At 41.4% G+C, this 24,755-nt stretch overlaps 1 protein-coding gene across 1 annotated transcript; it reads left to right on the plus strand.

Moving 5' to 3' along the window:
* Nucleotides 1-21,021: 21,021 nt before the first annotated feature.
* Nucleotides 21,022-22,260, plus strand: LOC147887275 (F-box/LRR-repeat protein 12-like). The gene has a single exon (XM_087394996.1). It carries the CDS (start codon nucleotides 21,022-21,024, stop codon nucleotides 22,171-22,173), a length of 1,152 nt encoding a protein of 383 aa, XP_087251122.1. The 3' UTR covers nucleotides 22,174-22,260.
* The last annotated feature ends 2,495 nt before the right edge of the window (nucleotides 22,261-24,755 follow it).

Consider the following 24,755-nt stretch of genomic DNA (forward strand, 5'->3'; position numbering starts at 1 on the left):
TGGCAGAGCTGTGTTATTTCTTGGGCATTGAGGTGATTAGATCCACAAGTGGGATATGGCTCTTGCAGAAGTAGTATGGATTGGACATGCTATCCAAATATGGGATGATAGGCTGTAAACCTATTTCAGTTCCTTTGGAGTAGAATGTGAAGCTGAGCGCAGATGTAGCTGAGCTTCTGGAAGACCCTACTATGTACAGGCGCATAGTAGGAACTTTGATTCGTATGACTATTACCAGGCTAGATTTGAGCTATGCTATTGGGTTGGTAAGTCAGTTTATGCAGGCTCCAAGGAAACTGCATTTGGATGCGGCTAGATGCACACTGAGCTATGTGAAGTGCACATTGCAGTATGGACTATTTTATGAGATTGGGGTTCAAATACAGTTGCATGGATACACTGATGCTGATTGGGCTGGTAGTATTTCTGATAGACGATCTATCAGTGGATATGTCTTCTCTTTTGGTAGTGCTGCAGTCACTTGGAGCAGTAAGAAATGGCCTACAATTTCCTTGTCAAGCACAGAGGCTGAATATAGGGGTGTAGCAATGGCTGCATGTAAGGCAGCTTGGTTGCATAAGCTACTTTATGATATGCATCAGTCTATGGATGGGCCAGTTGTCATTTATTGTGACAACATGAGCAGTATACACTTGGCAAATAACCCCATCTATCATGCTAGAACAAAGCACATTGAGGTGCATTATCACTATGTGTAGGAGAAGGTTCTAGCAGGTTTTATTGATCTAGTTTATGTCAGCATAGAGGATCAAGTAGTTTACATATTCATGAAGGCATTGGGTGCAGAGGGGTTGCGCAAGTTCAGAGACCTTCTTGGTGTGCAGGAATTGGGATTGAGCTCGAGGGGGAGTGTTGAGATATCGAGCTCCACTCGTGATATGCCAGGGTGACCATTGTGCATTTATGTCACCGACTTGTTAGCTGCAGATGCGGTTGGTACACCGCCCATGAATAATAGTTGGATGACAGCTATCTTTACATACTCTAGTTAGTGGCTCGGTTAGTATGCCACCTTAGTTAGTTGAGTTTGGTTTGAGACCCACATATAGGGTTCACCTATTCCTTTTGTACTAAGAGAGAGAGTTCTTTTGGCTTTCATAACTAAGAAAAGAAAGACTGTTTTCAGCCTCCACCTTTGTGTGTATTCACCCATTGTGTATGTGAGAAAGCTACAAGTGAGACTCCTTACTTCTCTTCCACTCTCTTCACAGGCATCGCATTTCTAAATATGATGATTGGCTTAGCTCCTGATGGTTCGATAATGATACATCATCTTAGATTGAATACATGGAGCCATCCTTGCAAGGCTTCGATTTCAATTTTATATTGTATCCATGCCTTGAAGTTCCATCATCTTAAATAATATATATACATGGACTTATAAATGGTCTTGAATATGGTCTAATACAATTACATCGACTTATACATGGTCCTATTATCTATATATACATGGACTTATATATGTTATAATATAGATGGTTTTATAAATGGGCTTACATATGGTATTTTATATGGTCTAATGCATATGATCTAATACACACGGTCAATATTTATGGACTCTTATTCACATGGACTTAAATAGCCGATCCTATATTTATGGACTCTTAGATTGAATACATGGAGCCATCCTTGCCTTGGGGGAGTCACTCATCATATGTAACCCTATCACGTGAGTTCAACAGAAGGATTTTTTCTATTTCTAAAATTTACAGAAATAAATATACATAAGGGACTATTTAAAATAGTTTTGGAAAAAATTTACAGATTTGTATAGAAAAGGGGTACATTTTATTAATGAAATTATTTACAGATAAGGGACTTTAAATATAGGCCTTGAACGCACGTGATATAGAGGGTTTATACATAGTGACCCCCCCGAGATCCTTGCAAGGCTTCGATTTCAATTTTATATTGTATCCATGCCTTGAAGTTCCATCATCTTAAATAATATATATACATGGACTTATAAATGGTCTTGAATATGGTCTAATACAATTACATGGACTTATACATGGTCCTATTATCTATATATACATGGACTTATATATGTTATAATATAGATGGTTTTTTAAATGGGCTTACATATGGTATTTTATATGGTCTAATGCATATGATCTAATACACACGGTCAATATTTATGGACTCTTATTCACATGGACTTAAATAGCCGATCCTATATACATGGACTTATATGGACTTGCATAAAGTCTAATACATGTTTTTACATGGACTTATAGATTCTCTAACATATATATGTATTTATATATACATGGACTAAGTATGTTTTCATTTGTATATACATGTATTTATATGTGGTCTAGTATATATTCATGGACTTATATATTAACTCATAAAAATTTAATCTAAGATATATGGTCAAATATTTATGGACCCTTATTTATATGGACTTATAGATTCTATTACAAATATATAGATAAACTTGTATGTACGCATGGACTTATGTATTCATGTATATAGATACATAGATTTATATATGGTCTAGTATATTTTTGTATGTATAGGACCATTAGAGACCACTTCTCCATTGCAGAGGAAGAGATTGAGTTGCATCAAGTGACCAAAGTTGAAGATGTTTTAGCGGCACTTCCGTTGGTTGAGTTGGAAGATGGACAAAAAGGATTTAGACTTGATGAATGGAAAAATCCAATGTTCATGGTGACTACGAAGAAGCAAACGTCCTCTAATAAAGTAGACTCCATGCAAGATGTATCTATTTGCAACACCTTCCATTATCAAGCACTTTGCATGTGGCATTTTCAAGTGTGTAGACAATTTGAAGTCATTGATGAGCTCCCCAATAGGTATAATGGGTATGTTCTTTTTGAGTCAAGGACTAGGTCAAAAAGTCTAACGGACATGTTTGGATAGAATACACTACTTGTAGGAAGGATTTTCCATGGTATTGTTAGGACAAGCAGATATGGAGGTTATTTGAGGTGCTACATTGTTGACTGAGCATACAATGATCACACATGAATGATCAATGAAACACAATAGAAAGATAGGTTGAAGAGGCCTCCCCCTGTGGGGCCTATAGCTAGAGAGAGTGGGTCCTTGGTTTGTAAGCACTATGAAGAGCATCCTAACTATGTTCCACCATGCAATGCATTTATACTATCTTCTGCCACATGATCATGAGAGAATAAGTAGATGTGCAATTCATATGGTTACGCATAATCATCCTACGGATCTTGGAGCAAATTGATACTACAAACCAAGAAGGTAAAGGAGATGGTAATGATGCATGCTAAGCTAGCTCCATATGCCTCATGCCAAAACATAGAGATAGGAGTGACCCAAGATTTGTTGATGGTCGATATGTTTCTTGTTGAGGAAGGTGTTCAGAACAAAAAGTTGGATGAGACAAGGCTACATGAGGTTCTTAAAATGCGCACTCCATTGTGCCAGCAAAGATGCCTTCAAAGGTCTATTCAATGTGAAAGAAAGGAGTCTATCTTGCTTGATGGGGGATGGATGCAATTTTGGCTCTGAAGAATAGATGTAGATATCCTTTCATTCAAAGCATACTTTTTCTAGGCCGATTGCAAGATGAAAACCAACCACACTTTTTCAAGATATATATAGTTGGCCCTACCTTAGGTGTGGACCTTGTCAATAGAATGAGGCTAAGGGGATTCTTGGTAATATGTGGGTGCATTTTTACCACATACATCAAGTTATAGGTTGGTTTACCATGGTAGCTCATGTGTACGATCCTTTTGTCAATGAGCTTCCTACTATTGTGACATGCGAGTTCAAAGTGTAGAATACAAATGTGCAGGTACAATTTTGGATGACGTGGAATGAGCGAACGAGGAAAATAGTGCTGGTGCATCTTTGATGGCTATGAGGACAATGTACAATGGGCCTATAATAAAATGGAAGGGAAGGAAAGAACATGCATTTTCCATTGGGAAATGAGCATAGTGGAACACACAAGACAATGCATCTGACCTGAGTTTTAGGAGTAGCATAAATTTCTATGTAGAAATTAGCTAAATGCAACATCAGAAGTAGCTTCAGATGAATGTGAAAAGAAAACCAAATTTTGGTCCCCTGCTCACGTTAAGGAATGATGAACTACTAGAGCTGCAACTTTGGATGGCATTTTGGGACATCCATGTTAGTCAATGGAGAGGGATGTCCTTGACACAACATGAAAATGCAAGCTTTCTTCCTACAGTGAATCTATCTGAGAACAAGCATTCTAGCATTAGAACGGGCCCATGGATTGGGAAAATATGTTTTGTTGTATGAAGCTTCAGCATCTGATCTAGCAATGAGCACTTTATAGAGTGCCCACTATGATGCCTACATCTCAAAACAACACTTGGGGGCTGGACCTGGTAAGAAATTTGCAGGATAGTTTAAGTAAAGTGCAAAGAAATAAGCTTGTAGATTTAAGAGATGCTATCCTTGAGGAGGCTGGCATAAACTCTCCTGAGACAAACAAACCAATGATAGAGCCTATGAGTGTAAGAAGAAAGAGATGTCTAAGATTGCCTATTTGAGAGCATGATGTGGATAGTCATCTCTAGAATATATAACAGTGATAGCAAAAAAAGTAGCAGGGAAAAGAAGACATGTCTGGGGGTATTGAATATAGGGTTTGCAAAGAGATTGATGTGCATGATGCTAATTGGGCAATTCAAAAAAAAGATGCCAATAGTGTAGCCACATGCTTTGGATACTTAGCAAATGTGTGTAGATGGTGTGGAGCCATGATTAATGAGTTGGGCGGCAGGTCTACAGAAGGAGTACCAGCTCCATGCTTCAAGGGTAGGAGACAACATCCCAATGGCATCATAGAATAGGTTGTTGGTTCTGTAATAAAACAACTACCAGCTATGAGGCTCGACTATGTCCAATATTCTAAATTTTTCTCTGTGGTGGATGCTTGTTTGCAAGTTACCCACATGTGACAGGTTGTCTAAATGGTGGAATGACATATCCCCATTATGTTCTATGTGCCGAGTTGCTATGGAGTCTCACTTTCACTTGTTCTAGTGCTACCTCTCCATCTGTTCTCTCTGGACTTTCATTGGCAATTGGCTATGAAGGCATCATTTATGCAAAGTCCAACAAACTTTCATGCTTACTACATGATTGATGGATAATTTTCACATGACATGCGTTCTGAACTAATAATTATTCCACAATGATTTACATGGAAAATGTAGATTTGCCTAAAGTTTTATGAAGGAAAAACTATAAAACATATTACTTCTTCCTATGCATTACCAATCTAGGTGTCATTGATTTGTATGTACTTTGCTTGGTTGATCAATGTCATTTTTAAGGTCTCTTTCCATGGATCAAGGTCAATGATTCAATGGGACCTTCTGTCATTTTTAATAGAGTGTAAAAGATGGTAATGATTGAGGCCTTTACACAAGACCAAAAGAGATGTTTCACTGATTCCACAACATGATAGCATACACTGTGACAGGGGATACATCGCTATCCACTTTGACAATTTTGTTCACCTTGGAAACCACAAATGTATTGTCTTCCATAGCAGAAATCTTGCATGCCCAACCTTGCATTCCTTGCACACCCCCTACCTACCACCACTTTTGAGCCTCCACTTCTTATTCAGCTGATCAAACAAACCTGGCATCGGCATCCATACTAGAAAAGTCGCACGCCCAAACTTGCATTACACCGCTCACCTACCACCACTTGGGAGCCCAAAGTATAATTTGAAATAGAGAACACAAAGTATTAAACTAGTCTTAAATATAAGCCAATGAAGAGGCCAAACTGCCAACCCATAAAAAACTTTTCATGAAACATGCTACTAATTCATATACAAAAGTAGACGATAGCCTACAACCCTAACCATTTGAGTAGTCAAATACTAAAATCATTCTTTAGTTCTTGCACATGAAAAATCTTACTTATACTATGTGGACAATAAAATCTCTCGAGCGCTATCCGAAAACACTTGTCTTTTAGCCATGCTTTTAGACTGTACATCAACAACTCAAGGCAATACCTCAAACCTATCTAGTTTTCTTTCAAAGGTTTTTGTTAGATCTCAAATATTGAAACAACTCCACCTTTGTGAGAGTAGCCTAGTTGTCCTATTATGTCGCATTCAGTAAAGTCAAGGCATGAGCAGCATGAGAAAAAATGTGTGCCTTAGGATCTATGGAGCACTCTAAGGTGGATGGAACCTGTGTGGAAACATGATGAAGAGAGTTCTCATGACATGTACCTCAAGTCAATTACGTTCCAATATAGATTAGCTTGGACTCATAAACAGAATCTTGAGTGAATGTGCATTTCTTCTTTTTTTTCAACAATACATGATAGGCCTCTTATATAGAGAGTGCCCTTTTAATAGTCAACATCTGTGGGATCCTCTGATTCACATCTCTCCTCATGGATATCCTTGATTGACATCTTCACATCTTGTAGTCCACATCCTAGGGTGGCTACTTTAATACATTCCTACATATGTTAGCCTCTAATTATGTGCTCATGGCACCATATCTCAACACCTCCTCTTGGTGCCATGATCCATTGGCTACCGCAAGGTGGTCAAATGTGAGTTTACATTCCATCACCTCCCCTTAGTGCATGCATTGCTACATAAGGTGGTCAAGTCTGGATTTTACATGTCAATACCTCCCTTGGGTGCTTTCATAGCTACTCTCAGGTGGTCAAGCTTGATTTACAAACGTGTGGGCTAAAGGTGGCAAGCTTTTTGCTTCTCAATACATGTGGTTGATGGCGTTTTCTTTTCTTGATGTAGCTTGATGCATGATGCTTTGTCCTTCCATGTGCCGTAATGCTTTATGTGTGGATGCCATTTTCTGTGCTATGATCATCTCATGAACTTGTGCTTTTGGCATGCTTTATGTGTTCATGCGTTGCTTTTCCATTTACAAAGGTCTTACCAGTTAAAGATACTTTCAAATTTGGCAGTGTCTAATTTCCAACAATGATTATGACTTGACAAGCACGTAGACCTCAAAAAGGCGATCACTTTTCCTTCTTGGAACGAGTGCAAATTCTTCCTGGATTGGAGGTTATGGCTTGTCGAAGTTTCTGTGAAGAAGAGGTCTTTTGATGATGTGGTAGAGGGATTCACGTGCTACACTCAGCCTGTTCTTAGCAAGAAGCTGTGTGCTTAGGTGGCACTTAGTGATGTGGCACAACTTTGACCAAACTGAAACTCAACCAACTTGTAACTGAATCAAACCCTTTGAACTCAAGGTTAACTAAACTTAACCACTGTGCCAACCAAGGTTAGAATCTATCTCCCACATGGCCAAAAATTGAACAAGCCTCTCAACCATGGGCTTACTTCACCTAACCCAACCTTATCTTGACTACACCTATCTGCCACATGGCATTTCCATGTGGCCTAAGGCTAAAGCCTTGGGCTTCTGGATAGCTGCAGGGGAGGACGACGGCTTTAATGTCTGTGGCGCCCTCGGTTTTGCAGACGAATGCGCTAAGGTAAGGACTCAGCAGTTGTGTCATAGCAGATGGTCGTGTCGTTGCACTTCTGTTGGGAGAAGGCGCTGTCGAAGGCGGTCGCTCGTGTCGTTTAGAGACTAGGGAGGCTATGGGCAGTGAGTCACCTGAAGCTTCTGGTCGAGGGATGGAGATCACTGCAGAAGCATTGGAGGGTCGCCTGAAGGCAGGAGTCTTGTTGGCTGGGTCGGTCGTTTGAGAGTAGCGCCTCAGGTCTGGCAGTGTAGGCAGACGGGTAGTCGGCTAGGAGGTGTCTTGGGCTTGCCTGTAGGAGCTTTGAGTGCATGCAGGAGCTGCCGTTGGAGAGGATTTTCTAAATTGTCCCTGTGCTTTACAATCATTAGCTCAGAATGATGTCCTTTGTCGTGTGCCCCAAGCACGTTGAAGATTCTGTCCAAGCGATGGACGATGATGGAATTCCAAAGTCTTTTGCTTTGGAGGCGGAGCTTGTTTGCGTTGCTGAGCCGGTGGAGTCGCCCAGGAGCTATTGGCGTGTCTTTTGCTTTGGACTTGCGCTTATGTGTCGATGGAGAATGCCTTGCAGGAGAGGAGCCATCGCTGGTTCAGTCGGCTGTGAGGAGGCCGTTTTGGGAGGCCGGTCGAAATAATCCTCACGAAGAGGAATAGCCAGAAACCAACAAAGGTCAAAAGACCTCAAAAGCCTCAAACATGTGAACAATTGTATTTTCTCCCCTAAGAAGAAGAAGTCCTTCTCCAAGAAATGAAATCTTACAACAGAGAGGAGAATGATAGAACTAAAAACCTCAATGGAACTAATGACGGCTCAAACCTCATGTAGCTCAAACCTCTCATGAAAATGATGTCCGACAGAAATATAAAACTCTCTTGAAGATGAAAACTCATAAGAAGAGCTCTCTCAATCTTCAACTCTCTCAAACGAAGCTATCTCTCTCACAATGGGAAGACGAAAATTTCATAAGAACTCTCTCAATGGATGGAATTGTATGGAGCGCTCTAAAGTGGATGGAACCTGTGTGGAAACATGATGAAGAGAGTAGACTCATGATATGTAACTCAAGTCAATTAGGTTCCAAGATAGATTAGCTTGGACTCATAAACAGAATCTTGAGTGAATGTGTATTTCTTCTTTTTTTCAACAATACATGATAGGCCTCTTTTATAGAGAGTGCCCTTTGAATAGTCAACATCCTTCATCCACATCTTTACATCTTGTAGTCCACATCCTAGGGTAGCTACTATACATTAGCCTCTAATTATGTGCTCATGGCGCCATATCTCAACACAACACACAAACTCTGCAATTGTGACTGAATAAATTAAGCCCCTAGAAATTGACCCAAGAGTCCGTAAATGGAAAACATGAACCGCATGTGGGGTAATGATATTTTCTTTCATAATCTTTGCATTTGTTGCCATCAATTTCTCAATCCTATCTCTGAGCTCCTTACTCAATTTTGATCTCCACCTCACTACCTTTAGATCATGAATCCTTGCTCGAGAGACTTTGGAATTAGTTTAATCAAGCCCATAGTGATGGAAGCTCGCAATGAACCCTCCGCACATGCGTGATTCCATTTCTCTTGACTCCTTGTATCGACTGCACTCTTGTGGTTTCTTTATACTCTTTTTGGATCGGGTCCCTCTTGAGGATGAGTTTCAGCGTTGGTTTGATCATACCTTTCAAGGAAAATGTTCTCTGTGTGATTTCTATTTTGTTGGGCGTGGGTTTTTTCAAGCTTCTGTCTCTCGAGGGCTCATTCTTCTTGAAAATTTTTTCCTTTAACTAAGGGCACCTACAAATTAGCCCTTTAAAAGAAGATTGCAACTGTCAAATTACTTAAAGTATCCCACCCTATAAAACTAAGTCTTGTAGACATTGTAAACAGCATGGTCGAATATGGTCGGGAGAAGGTTGGCTTGACCTTTTTATTTATCAATTAAAGCGAAAACAGGAAGAAAACATATTAATTTCCAATCAAACTAGAGTCTTTGGTCTAGCACCTCCTTCTTGAGTGAAGGTCTTGGGTTTAAATCTTTCACATTGAAAAGACTAAGGGCTACTTCCAAAAAGGCTAAGGGGTTGAGTTTCCCACTAGCCACCTAGGTTTACCCTTATGAGCTGAATTCACCACCTTAATTAATTGGAGAAGAAGAGCACAATCACACCACAAGAACAATAGTAGACTGGGTACAATCTCCCCCCCTTAGATGGGTGGGTCACGCTTCCTCATCTAGAGTATTTATGATATTCCATAAAAGCACCAAGGAGCCAAAATTATCCCTCTCATCCAAAAATGAGGGATTTTCTTTACATAGCCATCTTAGGGCCCAAAAATGAATTATGTCCACTAAAATATATTGCTCAAACTTGCAATAATAAAACAAATACAAATTGGCCCATGGCCATATATAATGTGCTATGTGACACCTCGATCGGTACCCTCGCACTAACTCCAATCCTCGCTATGAGTTCCATCACCTGTACTCAAGCCGCCAATAAAATAAGTTATTAACAATCGATTGAATGAATCACCGAATCAACCAATCCCAACATAACCGCGCTCAAAGCACAATAATCAAGCATAACACCAATAACACTAGTGACATCAGTATTAACATGGAATCACCCACAATACCGATCATCTAGCATGGCAAAGCACAAGCTAGTCAGGCATCCCCAACTAACCACACAAAGTATCCACTAGGACCCCTGCCACGTCCGGTGCGCTCCTATGGAGTACTTTGCCATAGTCTCACTCGAATAAAAATAATAATGTCCAAAGCAAGATATATTAGAAATATAATTTCCGTAACATCCCTCTTGCTTGGATTGCAGCTGACCTCAGTTGCGTGTTTGATTATAGGAACTAAGGAGATTTGGAAAAGTTTGAAAGAACCGCTTAGGCATCCACTGAGCATCATCTCTTGGATGATTCTTAAATTTGAGGAAGTATTTAGTATAGACATTTCCTTTTCGGGTCGAGATCTATTGATGATCAACAATGCATTCGGGTTCTAGAATTTCTTCTTCATCAACAATCAATGGAGCCTCTTTATAGAAAGGATGAATAGGTAAAGGTCCTTTGAAGGGCTTTAAGAGGTTGATATGGAAAGCATTACGTATTTTCCAATTATCAGGTAATTCAAGCCTATAAGCTAGATCATTGATTTTCTGAATCACCTTGAATGGTCCATAAAAACGTGGTGACATCTTGATTACTCGCCATTTCTCAATACTCTTCAATCTTCTTTTCTCAATCCGAAGAAGTACATAATCGCCTTCTTTAAAAAGCATGTGTTTTTGTTTCTTATTAGCTTGTTTTGTGTACTTCTCTTGAGCGATTGCAATGGCTTCTCGAACCTCTTTGAGAATATTTTGATAGTCATGGGTAAATGCATCTGCTGCTTCCACTCTATGGGTCAATCGTCTGATAGGAATAGGTAAAACCTTCCCATAGATAATCTCAAAGGGTGCTCTTCCAGTTGCAGAATGAGGAGTATTATTATAAGCAAACTGTAAGAGATGAGTGTATTTTTCCCAAGTCTTTGGTTGACTTCCAGCATAAGCTCTTATCATATCCAGAATAGTACTATTTGTAACTTCAGTTTGTCCATTCGATTCTGGATGAAAAGCTGATGAGAAATCTAACTTAGAGCCTAGATTTTGAAATAATGCAGTCCAAAAATTACTGCAAAACTTTGAATCTCAATCAGACACTATAGTCTTTGGCAAGCCATGATGAACAAAGATATGCTTGATGAATATATGTGCAGCTTGCTGAGCTGTTAAAGTCTTCTTGCATGGGATGAAATAAGCTTGCTTACTAAAGCGATCTACTATCGTCCAGATCGTATCATTTTGGGTCGCTGTAGTAGGAAAACCTATTATGAAATCCATGGATATTTTTTCCCAAGATTACGTAGGAATAGGCAAAGGCATTAGCAATCCTGGGGTCTTTCCTTTGTAACTCTTGATCTTCTCGCAAGTGATGCGTTTGGCTACAAACTTAGCCACATCTTTTCTTATAGTAGGCCAATGAAATTCTCTTGCTATCACTTGTAAAGTGGCAGACACTCCCCTACATCCCATATATGGTGGTTGGTGCATTTCCTCCATTACAATTTGTCTAAAGGGTCGAGTGATGCATAATTTCTTTTGATAAAAGAGGTATCCATCATTGTATGAATAGTCCAACATAGGATTCCAATTGTTATTCTTTAATTTGTTCCATATATCGAAAAAGTTTGGATCCTCTTCATAGGAATTCTTCATACTTTCGAAAGGCTGGGTCTCTACAGTAGTGATGTGATTAATACTTGGTTTTCTGCTACATCAACAACTACATTTTCCTTTCCAGGCTGATACTAACACACTATTCAAAATTTTTGGACTTGTGTAAAGTCCAATTTGAGAAATGGACTAAAAAACAGTCCAAAAATTTTGAATATACTAGTAATGTTGTTTTTTGAACTAGATTTGCCAACTCAAAACAAAAGATTTGATGATTAAGTACTAAGAACATCAATGCATGACGAAATCTCTTACAAAGGTGGTCTACATAAACATCTTCATAACTTCTTGTGAATTGAGCTACTATCAACTAACAACATCAATAGATGACCAATAATAGATGAACAATTCTCTTAGAAAGGTGGTGTTAATAAACACCTTTATGTATAAGTGGTGTGCACACACCTTTATGACCATTTCTTTTAGAAAGGTGGTGTACATAAACCCCTTACAAAAGTAGTGTAGATAAATCCTTTTATGTGTAAGTGGTGTACATATACACCTCACTTGGTATTAAAAAACACCCTTAACTATAAAAACACATTTGACCTAAAGTTTAAAATACACCATTAAGTATAAAATGGACCTTATAAAGATTCTTTATACACAATAATGATAGTAAAGAAATCAAAAAAGTAGTAAACTTTTTACTAGATATTCGCTTTACGTAGAAGTTCAAAACTTGTGATTACAAAGCCGTCAGCCATCATGTTACTCAGTACCAATGTCCTCAATGCCAGGCCCTTGACTACCAGGGTCTAGAATAATAGGCTGCTCTAAGACTAGAGTCTCAGTAGCAAGGTCCTCAGTAGTTTGCTCTTCAGTTCCAAGCACTTGACTAGTACGCTACTCTAGAGTCTCATGACCAAGTTCATGGTGAGTAGGGACCTGGCTACTAGGTTCTTGACTAGTAGGCTGCTCTGGAGTCCGTAAGGTCATGGTTGAAGAACCATCTATGCCTCCTAGTAACTCCTCTTGGTCATGCTTTGCCTTGTCCATACCTTCTTTGAGTAAGGCTTCCTTGCTTGATCCACTTGCATGTCCTTCACCCAAGATCAAGGGTGCCTTCCTCACTTTTAATTTCAAGGGAAGTGCTTCCACCTCCTTAGCCTTACCTTTTCTTGTGACGTGCTGTACTACTACTTCTTGCTGCCGCGAGCCTTCCCATATGATGAGTGGAACCTCCTTGACTCTAGTTGACAATTGATCACCCTTATTCTTTGTGCGGATTTCTTCTTGCCGTAAGTCATCGGATGCAGAGCTTTCATCCTCATCATCACTTGAGCTAGAATCATCACCCTTAGACTCACTACCCTCGTCTTCGACATTTTTCTTACTACCCTCTTCTTTGACATTTTCCTCTTCAAAGAAGGTAGTGCAACTGTAATATGTGTCGAAGAACTCAATTTGATGGGGGGTATCAATGACATTTACATTTCTACCTTGGCGTAGCAATTTCTCAGCAACCAAACCCATTCGATACAATGCTACTTCCCACCCATCATTCAGTAAATTCTTTGTCATCTCTAGTATCACATCAAGATCCATCGGCTTTCTATAATCCACCATTGCTGCATCAAGCTTAACCTTATTGTCCTCAAAGTAATGAACCTCGAGAGTCCTTAAAGGAATTTGGATTAGATTGCCACCACCCCTAGATAAGAAGCACATCAAGAAAAGCTACAAGACTTGAATGGCAATGCCTTCCAAGACAGTCATATGATTACGTAGGACTATACCATGGTATACTTTTGAAAGTAAATACCCAAATGCAGATGTCAAACTCGCATACAAGGCATCCCTTTGTGATTTTGTCACGAACAGGACCAACGTTGATCTTTTCTTATCTGCCATAGGACCTTCTACGATAAATCGCACAAGTTCAACTATCTGTGACACTGCAAGGTCTTGCAATTTATCTATGAAAAATACACATGGCTTCTCCCAAGCATGACCGCTCATTGTTATGAAATGCTCTGTATCAATGCCATTTATGTGTGCAAATTTTGTATCATCCTCTGATAGAAGGATATCATAGGAGAAGCTGAATGGAGAACCATCATCTAAACCACCAATTGCTCTACCTTGGGCAATGGACTGCAAGGCTTTTTTTCAACCTAAATGGAGCAGAATTCAGCCTTTCTGATTCTAGAATGTACTTCGAGTCATCGTTAAATATGCATATATGACAAATGACCCGTTGAAACTTTTCCATCCACTCAATCTGTGGCAAGTTTCCTTTTCTTCCCTCATCAAGGGCGATCCTGCACGCTTCACAAAAGTGTTGCCCATCAATGGGCTCAAACTTGCATCTTTCCAAGAATCTATTCTTTGCCAGCATGTATCTCTTCTCAATGTCAGTCCCATATTGGCTTTGGTAGAAAGCCTCTCCACGAACAAAGTCACTTCTTCTAAAGTTCTCAAAAGCATAAAGAAAGTCCATGCGCTTTTGAAATGTGACATCAGGCAATGTAGGATCATTTTCTTGAAGTCTCTTAAACGCCATAGGACGAAGAGTGATATTAGTGGCAACTGGAGTTCTTGTTTTCCTCGTATCTTCATACAATATGCATGCAAATGTCTTATCTAGCTTTCTTTGATTTGTGAACAATGAAGCTCGATCAATAAGCATTGTGGCCACTCTGAATTTTGAAAATCCCCATATGTACCCCTCATCCTCTGGAGGATGTAAGTCTGTCACACTTATAGAAAATCTTCGAGACTTGTATCTTCTTCTTGCAGATCCTCCTCTTCATCACTATCCAATTTTTTGCCTAGTTTTAAATAACCTGCACTTCAACGATCTACACGTGGAGTAGGAGTTATTTTTTCTCTCTTTCTGGGAATAGCTATAGAACTTGAATCTGCTCCACGATCACTCCTTCTTGTTCCTGTAGTTGCAGCAGTCAATGGTGTAGGTACAGTTGGAGATACTGTAGTTACTGCCGCAGATATTGTAGTTACTCTTGTCAGAGTTACCGTAGTTATTGCCACAGATATTGGCGGTACTTGAGGGTTACATGTTATAGATGGCCCCGGGGGATTCACTCTTCATTAAAGGGGGACGTCACCTGCGTGCATGAACTTCAAGAAAACCCCCTATTTAAGATCCACGTAGGATGATAAAACACCCCTATTTAAGCTTACAAGATACCACCAAAATTCCATTATGTCCCCCCTTTCTTTAAATCTACATTCATTCTCAAGCATTTAGATTACACAATAAGCAAATTTAGGTTACTTTCCCTATGACTATTTAAAACCATACACAAAATCAAACTTGTTTGGACTAGTTACCCAAGGTAACCTATATTATGTCCCCCCTTCTTAAATATGACATGGTCCCCCTAGCTTAAATTCAATATTGGGGAAAAAAAAAGGGCCCCCACCCCTAATGTATAAGCTTATGCCTCATTTCAAAAAAACCCCCTATTGTACACTCACGTGATATCATAAGTTTCCCCCTGTGAATCCCCCGGGTAGATGGCGTACTTACTACTACACTTACTACTGCTGAAGGTACAACACCGCCACTTGGAAATGCATCCCACATTTTCTTCAATGCTTCTAAGGCACTAAGTAATTCTTGGGATCCCTCAATTGAATCTGGTAAGGGCTTTAAGAAGTGCTTGTGAGTAACTCGTAACTTGTAAACCACCTCATCATTCTTTCCTTTGCACACAACTTCTATCAAATTGTTTTCCACCATTTCTTACTGCCTCCCCAGAATATTTCACGCTTGATACATTCTCTGCAGTGATCACCAAAAAGTACTTTGATTTGCGCTCCATAAAATACCAGGCATGTTTAAGGTATTTGAAAGACACCTTGGAACCAAAACTGGAAGCCATAGTTTTCTGAAAAACAATCAAAAATAAAAAATGAGAATTACAATGATTTTCAAACTCAAAATATTAAATAAATTTCTAATTAAATATTATTTTAAGTTTTATTTATTTTTAATTTTTAAAATGAATTAAATTTATTCATTTTTTTGTCTTTTTTTAATTATTTTATTTAAATTAATTAATTTATTTTTATATTTAAAATTTATTTTAATTTTTTAAAATTTTCTTGAGTTTTATTTATTTTAACTTTTTTTATTTTTTAAAAATAAATTAAGTTCATTAATTTTTTTTGTCTTTTTTTAAATTAAATTAATTTTTTTGTCTTTAAAAATAAAATAAAAATTTTAAGCCCTTTGGGGCTTAAGGTAGGGGAGGGATTAAACCCAACCTGTTGCGTGCGCAATAGGTTGGGGGTTAATCCCCTCCTCTCTTCTCGCCTCCCCATCCCGCCTCTCCCTTCCTCTTTCTTTGCCTCCCGTCTGCGCCCTCCCGTCGACCCCCTCTCCTCCCTCCCGCCTTCCCCTCCTGTCTGTGCCCTCCCCCCTCTCGCCTCCTTGCTTTCCTTCTCTCCCTCCTCCCTCCTGCCTCCCCACTTGCCTCCTCCCTCTCGACTGCCCTCTCCTCTCCCTCCTCCCTCCCCTCCCATCCTCCTCACCGCTCCCTGCCTTAAAAAAGAGGGAGAAGAGGGGGAAGCAGGAGGAGAGGGGAAGGGAGCGGAGGGAGAAAGGGAGGGGGCCGATGGGAGGGGAGGCGAGGAAGGGGAAGGGGGCGACGAGAGGGCAGGAGGAGAGGAGGGAGAGGGGTTAACGGCCGGGAAGGGGGAGGGGAGGCAGGGAAGGTAGGGCGAGGAGGGGGCGAGAGAGAGGGGAGGCAAGGAAGGGAGGGTGGGGAGGGGGGGAGAGAGAGGGGAGGTGAGGAAGGGAGGGTGAGGAGGGGGCGAGAGGGCGAGGAGGGGGCGAGAGGGGGGTTTACCCCCACCTGTTGTCCCCCCTCCCCCCGCCCTCCCTCCTCGCCCCCCCCGCCCTCCCTTTCCCCCCCACCTGTTGTGCACATGTGGGTGGGTGGGAAAGGGGGAGGGCATGGGGAGGGGGAGGGCATGGGGAGGGGGGCAATCCCCCCCAACCACCGGCACCCTCCCCCTCCCCACGCCCTCCCCCATCCCTGCCTCTGCTCCCCCTCCCCGTGCCCTCCCCCTTCCCCACCTCCCCTCCCCCTCCCACTCCCCTTCCTCGCCCCTGCCCCTTCCCCGCGCCCCTCCTCCCCCTCCCCTTCCCCTCCGCCTCCCCCTCCCCTGCCCCCCCACCCACCTGTTGCGCATGCAACAGGTGGGTGGGGGGGGGGCTAACCCCCCCTCTCCCCCTCGCCCCCTCCCCTTCCCCGTCGGGGGGGTTTAACCCCTCTCCCCGCCTCCCCTCCCCCCCGCCCCTTCCCCACGCCCCACCCTCGCCCCCTCAACCTCCCCCGCCCCCGTCCCCCCTATTGTGTGCGCAACAGGTGGGGGGGGGTAACCCCCCCTCCCCGTCTCCCCTCCCCCCCCGTATGGATGGTGTGAACCCATTTGGTCTCAAAAGCACGTCTTATAGTGTATGGCCAGTGATATTGGTGAATTACAATCTTCCACCCTCTATGGCTATTAAGAAAGGACATGTTATGCTATCCCTTCTAATTTCAGGGAAACATAAAGTCAAAAACCCTGATGTTTATTTGGAGCCTTTGATTGACGAGCTAGAGATACTTTGGAGAGGTATCGAGGTGCATGATGTGAGCAGGCCTCCCTTGTCACGAGACTTCAACTACAAAGCAGTCTTGATGTGGACGATGCATGACTTCCCAGGCTATGGCAAGTGTTCAGGTAAGCATTGCACTTCTAATTATGAATAGGCAAAGGATGTGGCACCCTAAACCCACCTTCAACTCTTAATTGCATCTATTGTTCAGGTCTCACTACATCGGGTTACCATGCACATCCTGTTTGTGGTCATTCGCTAGTTGCCTCACGGGCAGATGCATTGAATAAGGTCATCTATGAGAATCACCATCGATTTCTCCCACCTGATCATCCTAGATATGTTGCCCCTTGGAATGAAGTCCTCCCAGAATCACTCACCGCGGGAGATTGGATGAGAATTTGGGACGGTTCCACGACTCCTCCACCACTTGGCATGAGCCGGTAAGGGTTTGTAACTATTGTGTGCTATATTGGCTGGAAGTAAAGATTGCCCACTAACACTTTATTTTGTTTAGATACTCCATCTTTTATCGTTTACCATATTGGTCCCACCTCAAGATCAATCACCTGCTTGATCCCATGCATATCTTCAAGAATGTGGCATCTACCATTTGGGAGCATTTGAATGGGACATGAGATTCCGCAGGCATAAGAGAGGATCTACGTACCATAGGGAGGATGCATGAAGCTTGGCCACAAGAGAGACCAAATGGGCATGTTTTTTTACCTCGTGCACCGTGGATGTTATCAAAGCTAGAGATGGCGATGGTGAAGCGCGCTATTACTATAATTCGTACTCCCACTGGATGCATGAGGTGTTTGAAGGGAGCCTTTACAAAGAGCAAGAAAAGAGGTATAGAGCAATTATATGGCTTGAAATCTCATGATTGGCACAAGATGATCCAAGTAAGTATTTTATGTGCATAATATCATTTTCCTTTCAAATTTGTGAGTGAATAATTATAAGCACTAATCAACCACCTCCTCGTGGGTTCAGTTCATACTACCTACTAGCATTTCACGTAGTGCATCGAAGGACGTGAAAGATTGTATTTACAAGATGGGCGAGCTTGTGAGGTACTTTACATGATACAAAATATGATGCGTATCAATGCTCCATGCAAGTTTGAATGCATATTGCTAATATGCTGTACTTTTTCATTTCTAGGTATCTGAGCTCAAAGGAAATAGATCCCACCACGCTTGAGAATGCTCAAGTTATGTCAGTGGAGGTGGTTTGTTTAGTGGAGGAGACATTTCCACGTTCTATTCTCACAAGCCAACTACATCTTATAGTGCATTTGGTGGATGAGTTTGCTATATGCGGTACTATACATGCACGATGGTGGTTCTTTCTCGAGCGCTTCATGAAGACCTTGAAGGGCTTCGTGAGACAAAATGCAAGACTCGAAGGTAGCATGACCGAGGGTTGGTTGGTACAAGAGTCACTTGTATATATTTCTGAGTTTCTTGTTGATGTGGATAGCTCTCTCCCACGACTATGGAGAGATGATGAAGACCTAAGGATGACCTCTATTGTGCCTCAAGGGAAAGGACGCAACAAAGTAATAGACACGGAGTTGCATAATAGAATCAACCTCTTTTGCATGCTTAATAGTGATGTGATGAAAAGATGGGTGACAAGATATGAGGATGCAAAGGCAAGAAGACAAGAAGAAAGGGCCGTCTTTCGTACACACCATGGATCTCTTGTGCCATGCCCTCAGTATCTATGAGCACTTCCAAAGGATATTCATGTGGATTTGCTACTTGATGAAATGGAGAAAGTAGAGAAAGACGGGGGGATGCATATCACAATGGAAGAATGGGAGTATGCTAGGGGATGCAAGAGCAAGGTCGGTATATAGAATCTTATGCATAATTTAGGAGCTTTCAATAATTTAGATTGCTTATTTAATTGATTTTTTCTTAGTGTAGTGCACTATGTTCAATGCTATATGGTGTGAGGGCAAGCATTTTCGAACACAATGGATTGATGATAAGAGAAACTTTGATAGTTTAAAGTACCACTGGATAAACCGTATAGCCCATGGGCATTAAGCTCTTCAAATGAGCCTCAAGCCTTGTTCAAATTTAAATGCAGAGCTTCCCCCTTCTCAGAAACTACACTTTCCTTTTGGAGCTTTCTTCTCCCCAAGCTTTGGAGCGTACCTGTGCTCTGATACCACTGAAACCAGAAGGTAATTCTTTTCACACAAATTCACCACCTTAATCAATTGGAGAAGAAGAGCACAATCACACCACGAGAACAATAGTAGACTGGGTACAATCTCCCCGCCTAGATGAGTGGCTCATGCTTCCTCATCTAGAGTATTTATGATATTCCATAAAAGCACCAAGGAGCCAAAATTATCCCTCTCATCCAAAAATGAGGGATTTGCTTTACATAGCCATCTTAGGGCCCAAAAATGAGTTATGTCTACTAAAATATATTGCTCAAACTTGCAATAAAAAAACAAATACAAAATTGGCCCATGGCCATATATAATGCACTGTGCGACACCTCCATCGGTACCCTTGCACTAACTCCAATCCTCACTATGAGTTCCATCACCTGTACTCAAGCCGCCACTTAAATAAGTTATTAACAATCGATTGAACGAATCACCGAATCAACCGATCCCAACATAACCGCGCTCAAAGCACAATAATCAAGCACAATACCAATAACACTAGCGATATCAATATTAACATGGAATCACCCACAATACCGATCATCTAGCATGGCAAAGCACAAGCTAGTCAAGCGTTCCCAACTAACCACACAAAGTATCCAACAGGACCCCCGCCACGTCCGGTGCGCTCCTTAGAGTACTTTGCCATAGTCTCACTCGACTAAAAATAATAATGTCCAAAGCAAGATATATCAAAAATCCGTAACAGTTAATTTGGCCTTACCACCAGCCTAAGGGCCCCCTTATCCCCCTCGAATTTGCTTTAGCTATCGAAAATGCGGCGCCTCAAAGCCCAATAAAAATGTAAGGGGACAATGCACATGTCCCAATGTCCATTCAAATGTCCTTTTGGGAATGTCCACACGCTCCAGAGGGGATTCAAATCCCACACATATCAAGTCTCTAAAATTCGTCTTACCACTAGCCTAGGCTCCGCTATAGTTGCCAGGTACTCTGCACATATGAATATAAAGACATCTCCTTATGGAGACACATGTCTCCCCACCTGCATGACGTGCTCACATGCCTAGTTTCCCAGTCGGCCTCTGGCTAGCTTGTGTAGACCCCGCCACTGTCATATAAGCCAAGGTGAGGCTCACATACATCTATCCCTAGGCATCATTTTGTGGGTCAACTTTTCCTTCGTGGCGAGGTTTACCCTAAGGGGTGAGTTTTACCCATGCTCGTGTTCAAGCTATAGCTCGAGTTTTACGCATGCCCAGTGTCGTGGATATCATCCGTGACAGAACTCGAATCTACGCACTGATAATCAAGTGGTTCGATGCATGCAGCGCTTGTTGCTGTTCACTCATTGTCGAGATCTAGGGCGTGCATGCACGTAGGGTCCTGCTCTCACCTCCCGTCACCTTGCGAGTTGCGACACACCACCATCTCTAGTTGTTCTCTCATCGCTCCGATCTCTCCCCTTCACACACACAAGAAGACATGGAGGACCTGCCTGATGAATGCTTGGCGCTGGTTTTGGGTCTCTTGCACTCCAAGCGCGACAGGGACGCAGCTGCCCTCACTACTCGTCGATGGCGTGCTCTCGACTCCCTTTCTCGCCACACCCTCCTCTTCCATTACTCTCGTCCTCCTCGCCTTCTCCATCGCCTCCTCATTCGTTTCCGCTCCCTTTTCTCTAGCTCACCTCCCCCTCCTTCTCGCCTCCTCCATCGCCTCCTCATTCGTTTCCCCCACCTCCTCAACATCTCCATTGACGGCTGGAGTCACTCCAAGCTCCCCTCCTGCTTCTTCCATCACAAGCATTTCACTCAGCTCACATCTCTCCGGCTCGACCATATCGCCAACATCAATGATAACATGGGTTCTTTGGCTCTCGGTTGCCCCGCCTTGACTCACATCTCTTTCGAAGCGTGTGACGTAACCGATGTAGGATTGCATTCTCTTGCACATGGCTTAACACAGCTCATTTCCTTAGAGGTGCCCTTCTGCGATGTTACAGATGTGGGGATTGATGCGGTTCTTACAAGATGTACAAAAATGGAGGAAATCATGCTTGCGGAGAATGATTTTATCGAAGGATGGGGATTTCGACATGGCAAGAGACTAAGAAAGATAAGGGCAGACTGGTGCAAGTTGACTGGGAGTGGTTTAGCGGAGGGTTTGAAGGGGCCGACATCCCTACGAACCTTGAGATTGCAATACCTTTACAACGATATCATGCCAACGTCCATTGGTGAATGTTGCAAGCTCTTAAGAGTTCTAGATCTTAGGGATTGTTTTAGCCTTGACAATTTTTCACTGGGAGTCATCGCGCAAGGTTGTCAAAACCTTAGAGTTTTGCATGTGGATTGGTGCGATCGAGTCACTTTCCCAGGCTGGCAATCACTGGCTCTCTCGTCGAGTAAGCTTAAGAAGTTAGATGTGCACAAATGCAGGAACTTTTGTCGACACAGTCTACTTGCCATATGTAATGGTTGCCCTAGTCTTTGTTGCCTCGAGATTTCCCTTCGTTTCTTGCCACCCAACTCTACATTCCAGCGCTTCCGTGAATCTCGTCCAAATATACAGGTTAAGTTTAGAGATCGTCATAATGATCTGGTGCGAATCATAGGGCCCATTGGAAGCTGCTAATGCTGCAAGAAAAGCTCGGATGAGGAAATTACATGCTCTAACTTCAAATCTTTGTGGCCTAACAAAGCTGGCTTTTGAAGCGCTCTCTTGAAGCGGTCTCTTGAAAGACGCCATGTAAAGGAGAAAACGCTGTTTTTTTTAAGTTTTTGAAGGTCTCAAATAAACATCTGTTTTTAACTTCCTCTTTGCCTTTTGATCTTTTGACCTGGCATGAGAGCTTCTTAAATATCTCTAGCTTGGAATTCTGAAATTGGCTTTTGATCTTTTCGGTGTGTAAAGTGCTATGCAGGTAAATCCATTCGCATATGGATTTTGGACAGGTTTTAATGTACTTGACAGTAGATAAAAGAGGGTTGAATTGGGGACGAAAAAATTGCCAGCTTGTTTCTATGAATCTAATGGATCTCTTGTTGTTTAGTAGGCGAAAACTAGGTCAATCGTAGTTGTGCCAAAGTTGGTGCTGGTTTATCCTACCATGAGGATTCGAAGCTGAAAGCAATGTTACTTGTACACAGGCATTTGTGACAAACTAGTGTAAATATATTTTACAGAGTGGCTTTGGGGCTATTGTTCGTACACAACCTTGGGACTGCAGGACCGTTTGATCATTAAATACAAGCATTTAAGATTTCTGAAATTGGGTTTTGATGTGCATTAGTATGTGTTTTGTTTGCAGTCTGTGTGCATAATAAGTATGTTTAATTTCTCAGAGTAGGGGTGGTGTGTTCTTCACAAGAGTGGTAGTACTTGAAGGCCATTCAGCATCTTGACATAAAGTGTTGACTTCTGATGAAGCTTCCGCAAGGTGGCATCAACAATAGAGGCAGAACACCCATTGCCTCTCATCTGCTTGTTGGATCCAATATGGGATAATTTATTTGTTCATGACAACTATTGGACTAGGAGTATGCGCTTGCTACTCTCTCTTTGAAGTATATTTTTACAAAGGATTAGTCTATTAGATTTAGACAACCCCAATTCAAGCAATTTCTACCTCCGATGATTTTATCTAGACAAAACAATTATAATAAAATCATGTTTGTACATTCATTGCTGCCATCTTGAGATTGAGAGCATGCCCAATTAATGAACGAGGTTTGTGTCGCATTGTTAGGCAAGAAATCACAACAGACACTATGGGTGTGATTGAGTGCACATGGAAAATCATACATTTGGATGTGAGAGTGACTTGTGCATGTTATGTTCTAGTTCTGAGAGAAAATGCTAATTTAGGGGCGATTGTGCTGAGCTCTTACGGGTGTCAAATTGTTTACACGTGCTTTGAAATTAGACTCCTGCATGTTCTATCACCACTTCAGATTCAGAGCGTCCAATCCACAACACAAATGTCTCTTTTTGTGATTTTGCATGAACAATTGATTTTTTTCATTACTTCCACCACTTTAGATTCAGAGTGTCCAACCACTCTCACCACCCACCATAGCCTTAGAGTTTTTTGCTTGCTTTCAACAAGAAAGCAAGGGGAGTTCATTGTAAGGCTTATTACTTTAAAAGTCCCCACCTTGCCCTATCAAAATTAGCGGGAAAAACCAAATGCCAGTACTGGGTATAAAATGCAAGTGTAACAATCCCCACGTAAACCATCTCACCTTCGCCCAAATCTTGAAACATGATGACAATCTATGCTTGATATGGAGCGAGTGCAAGTGTGCACATTCTAGCTCACTGAGCATGTTCGACACTCCCTCTGTTGGTGCATGAATTGCATTGAACACCTATTTCATTAATTTTGGACTAGTGCACTGTCCAAATTCATTTTGTGAGATAATTTTGGATAAAACATTTAAAAAAAAGAGGCTCTCATAAAACAAAACATTGATCAAAAAGAAAGATTTTAAAAAATCAAATTAGAAAAAATGACGTGAGATGTTATTAAAACTAGAGTACATTAAAAATAGAGGACATCACGTTGTTAAAAGAGACAAAAAGTAAGATTTTAAAAAATCAAATTAGAAAAAATGGTGTGACATGTTATTAAAACTAGAGTACATTTAAAAAAGAGCACATCACATTTGTACAAGAAGTAGATCATATAACTCAAAGCCATATGGTGTCGAAAAAAACCTTACATTAGCTCACAGTCCTAGAAGATCTCATCTTGGTCTCTCTTATCTTCTCAATAACCCAAAGTCTAGAAGATCTCATCATTGGTCTCTCAAAACTAAAGTACATTTAAAAGAGAGCACATCACATTTGTACAAGAAGTAGATCATATAACTCAAAGCCATATGGTGTCAAAAAACACCTTACATTAGCTCCTAGAAGATCTCATCTTGGTCTCTCTTATCTTTTTAATCACCCAAAGTCTAGAAGATCTCATCATTGGTATCTCTTATCTTCTCAATAACCCAATCTTTCACTGCCTCCACATATGTATCCTCAACATAATTACATGCAAAGAAGTAATTTAAGCAGTCACAAATTGTTTCTTTATAATTTCTCTATGAGGCTCTTATTGTTCTCTCAGCATCAGCATCAATTCGCGCATGATGAGAGCTGCGATAACAAAGGTTACTTAAGAAGTCTAAGAGATCTTGTCGTACTTATATAATATGTCTTAA

Source organism: Dipteris shenzhenensis, chromosome 23, assembly GCF_047967505.1.
Source record: "Dipteris shenzhenensis isolate YYH24624 ecotype China chromosome 23, Dip_SZ_1.0, whole genome shotgun sequence".
NCBI lineage: Eukaryota > Viridiplantae > Streptophyta > Polypodiopsida > Gleicheniales > Dipteridaceae > Dipteris > Dipteris shenzhenensis.

Excerpts from the sequence above, each read along its gene's own strand:
- LOC147887275 (XM_087394996.1), top strand. The coding sequence starts at position 21,022 with ATGGAGGACCTGCCTGATGAATGCTTGGCGCTGGTTTTGGGTCTCTTG.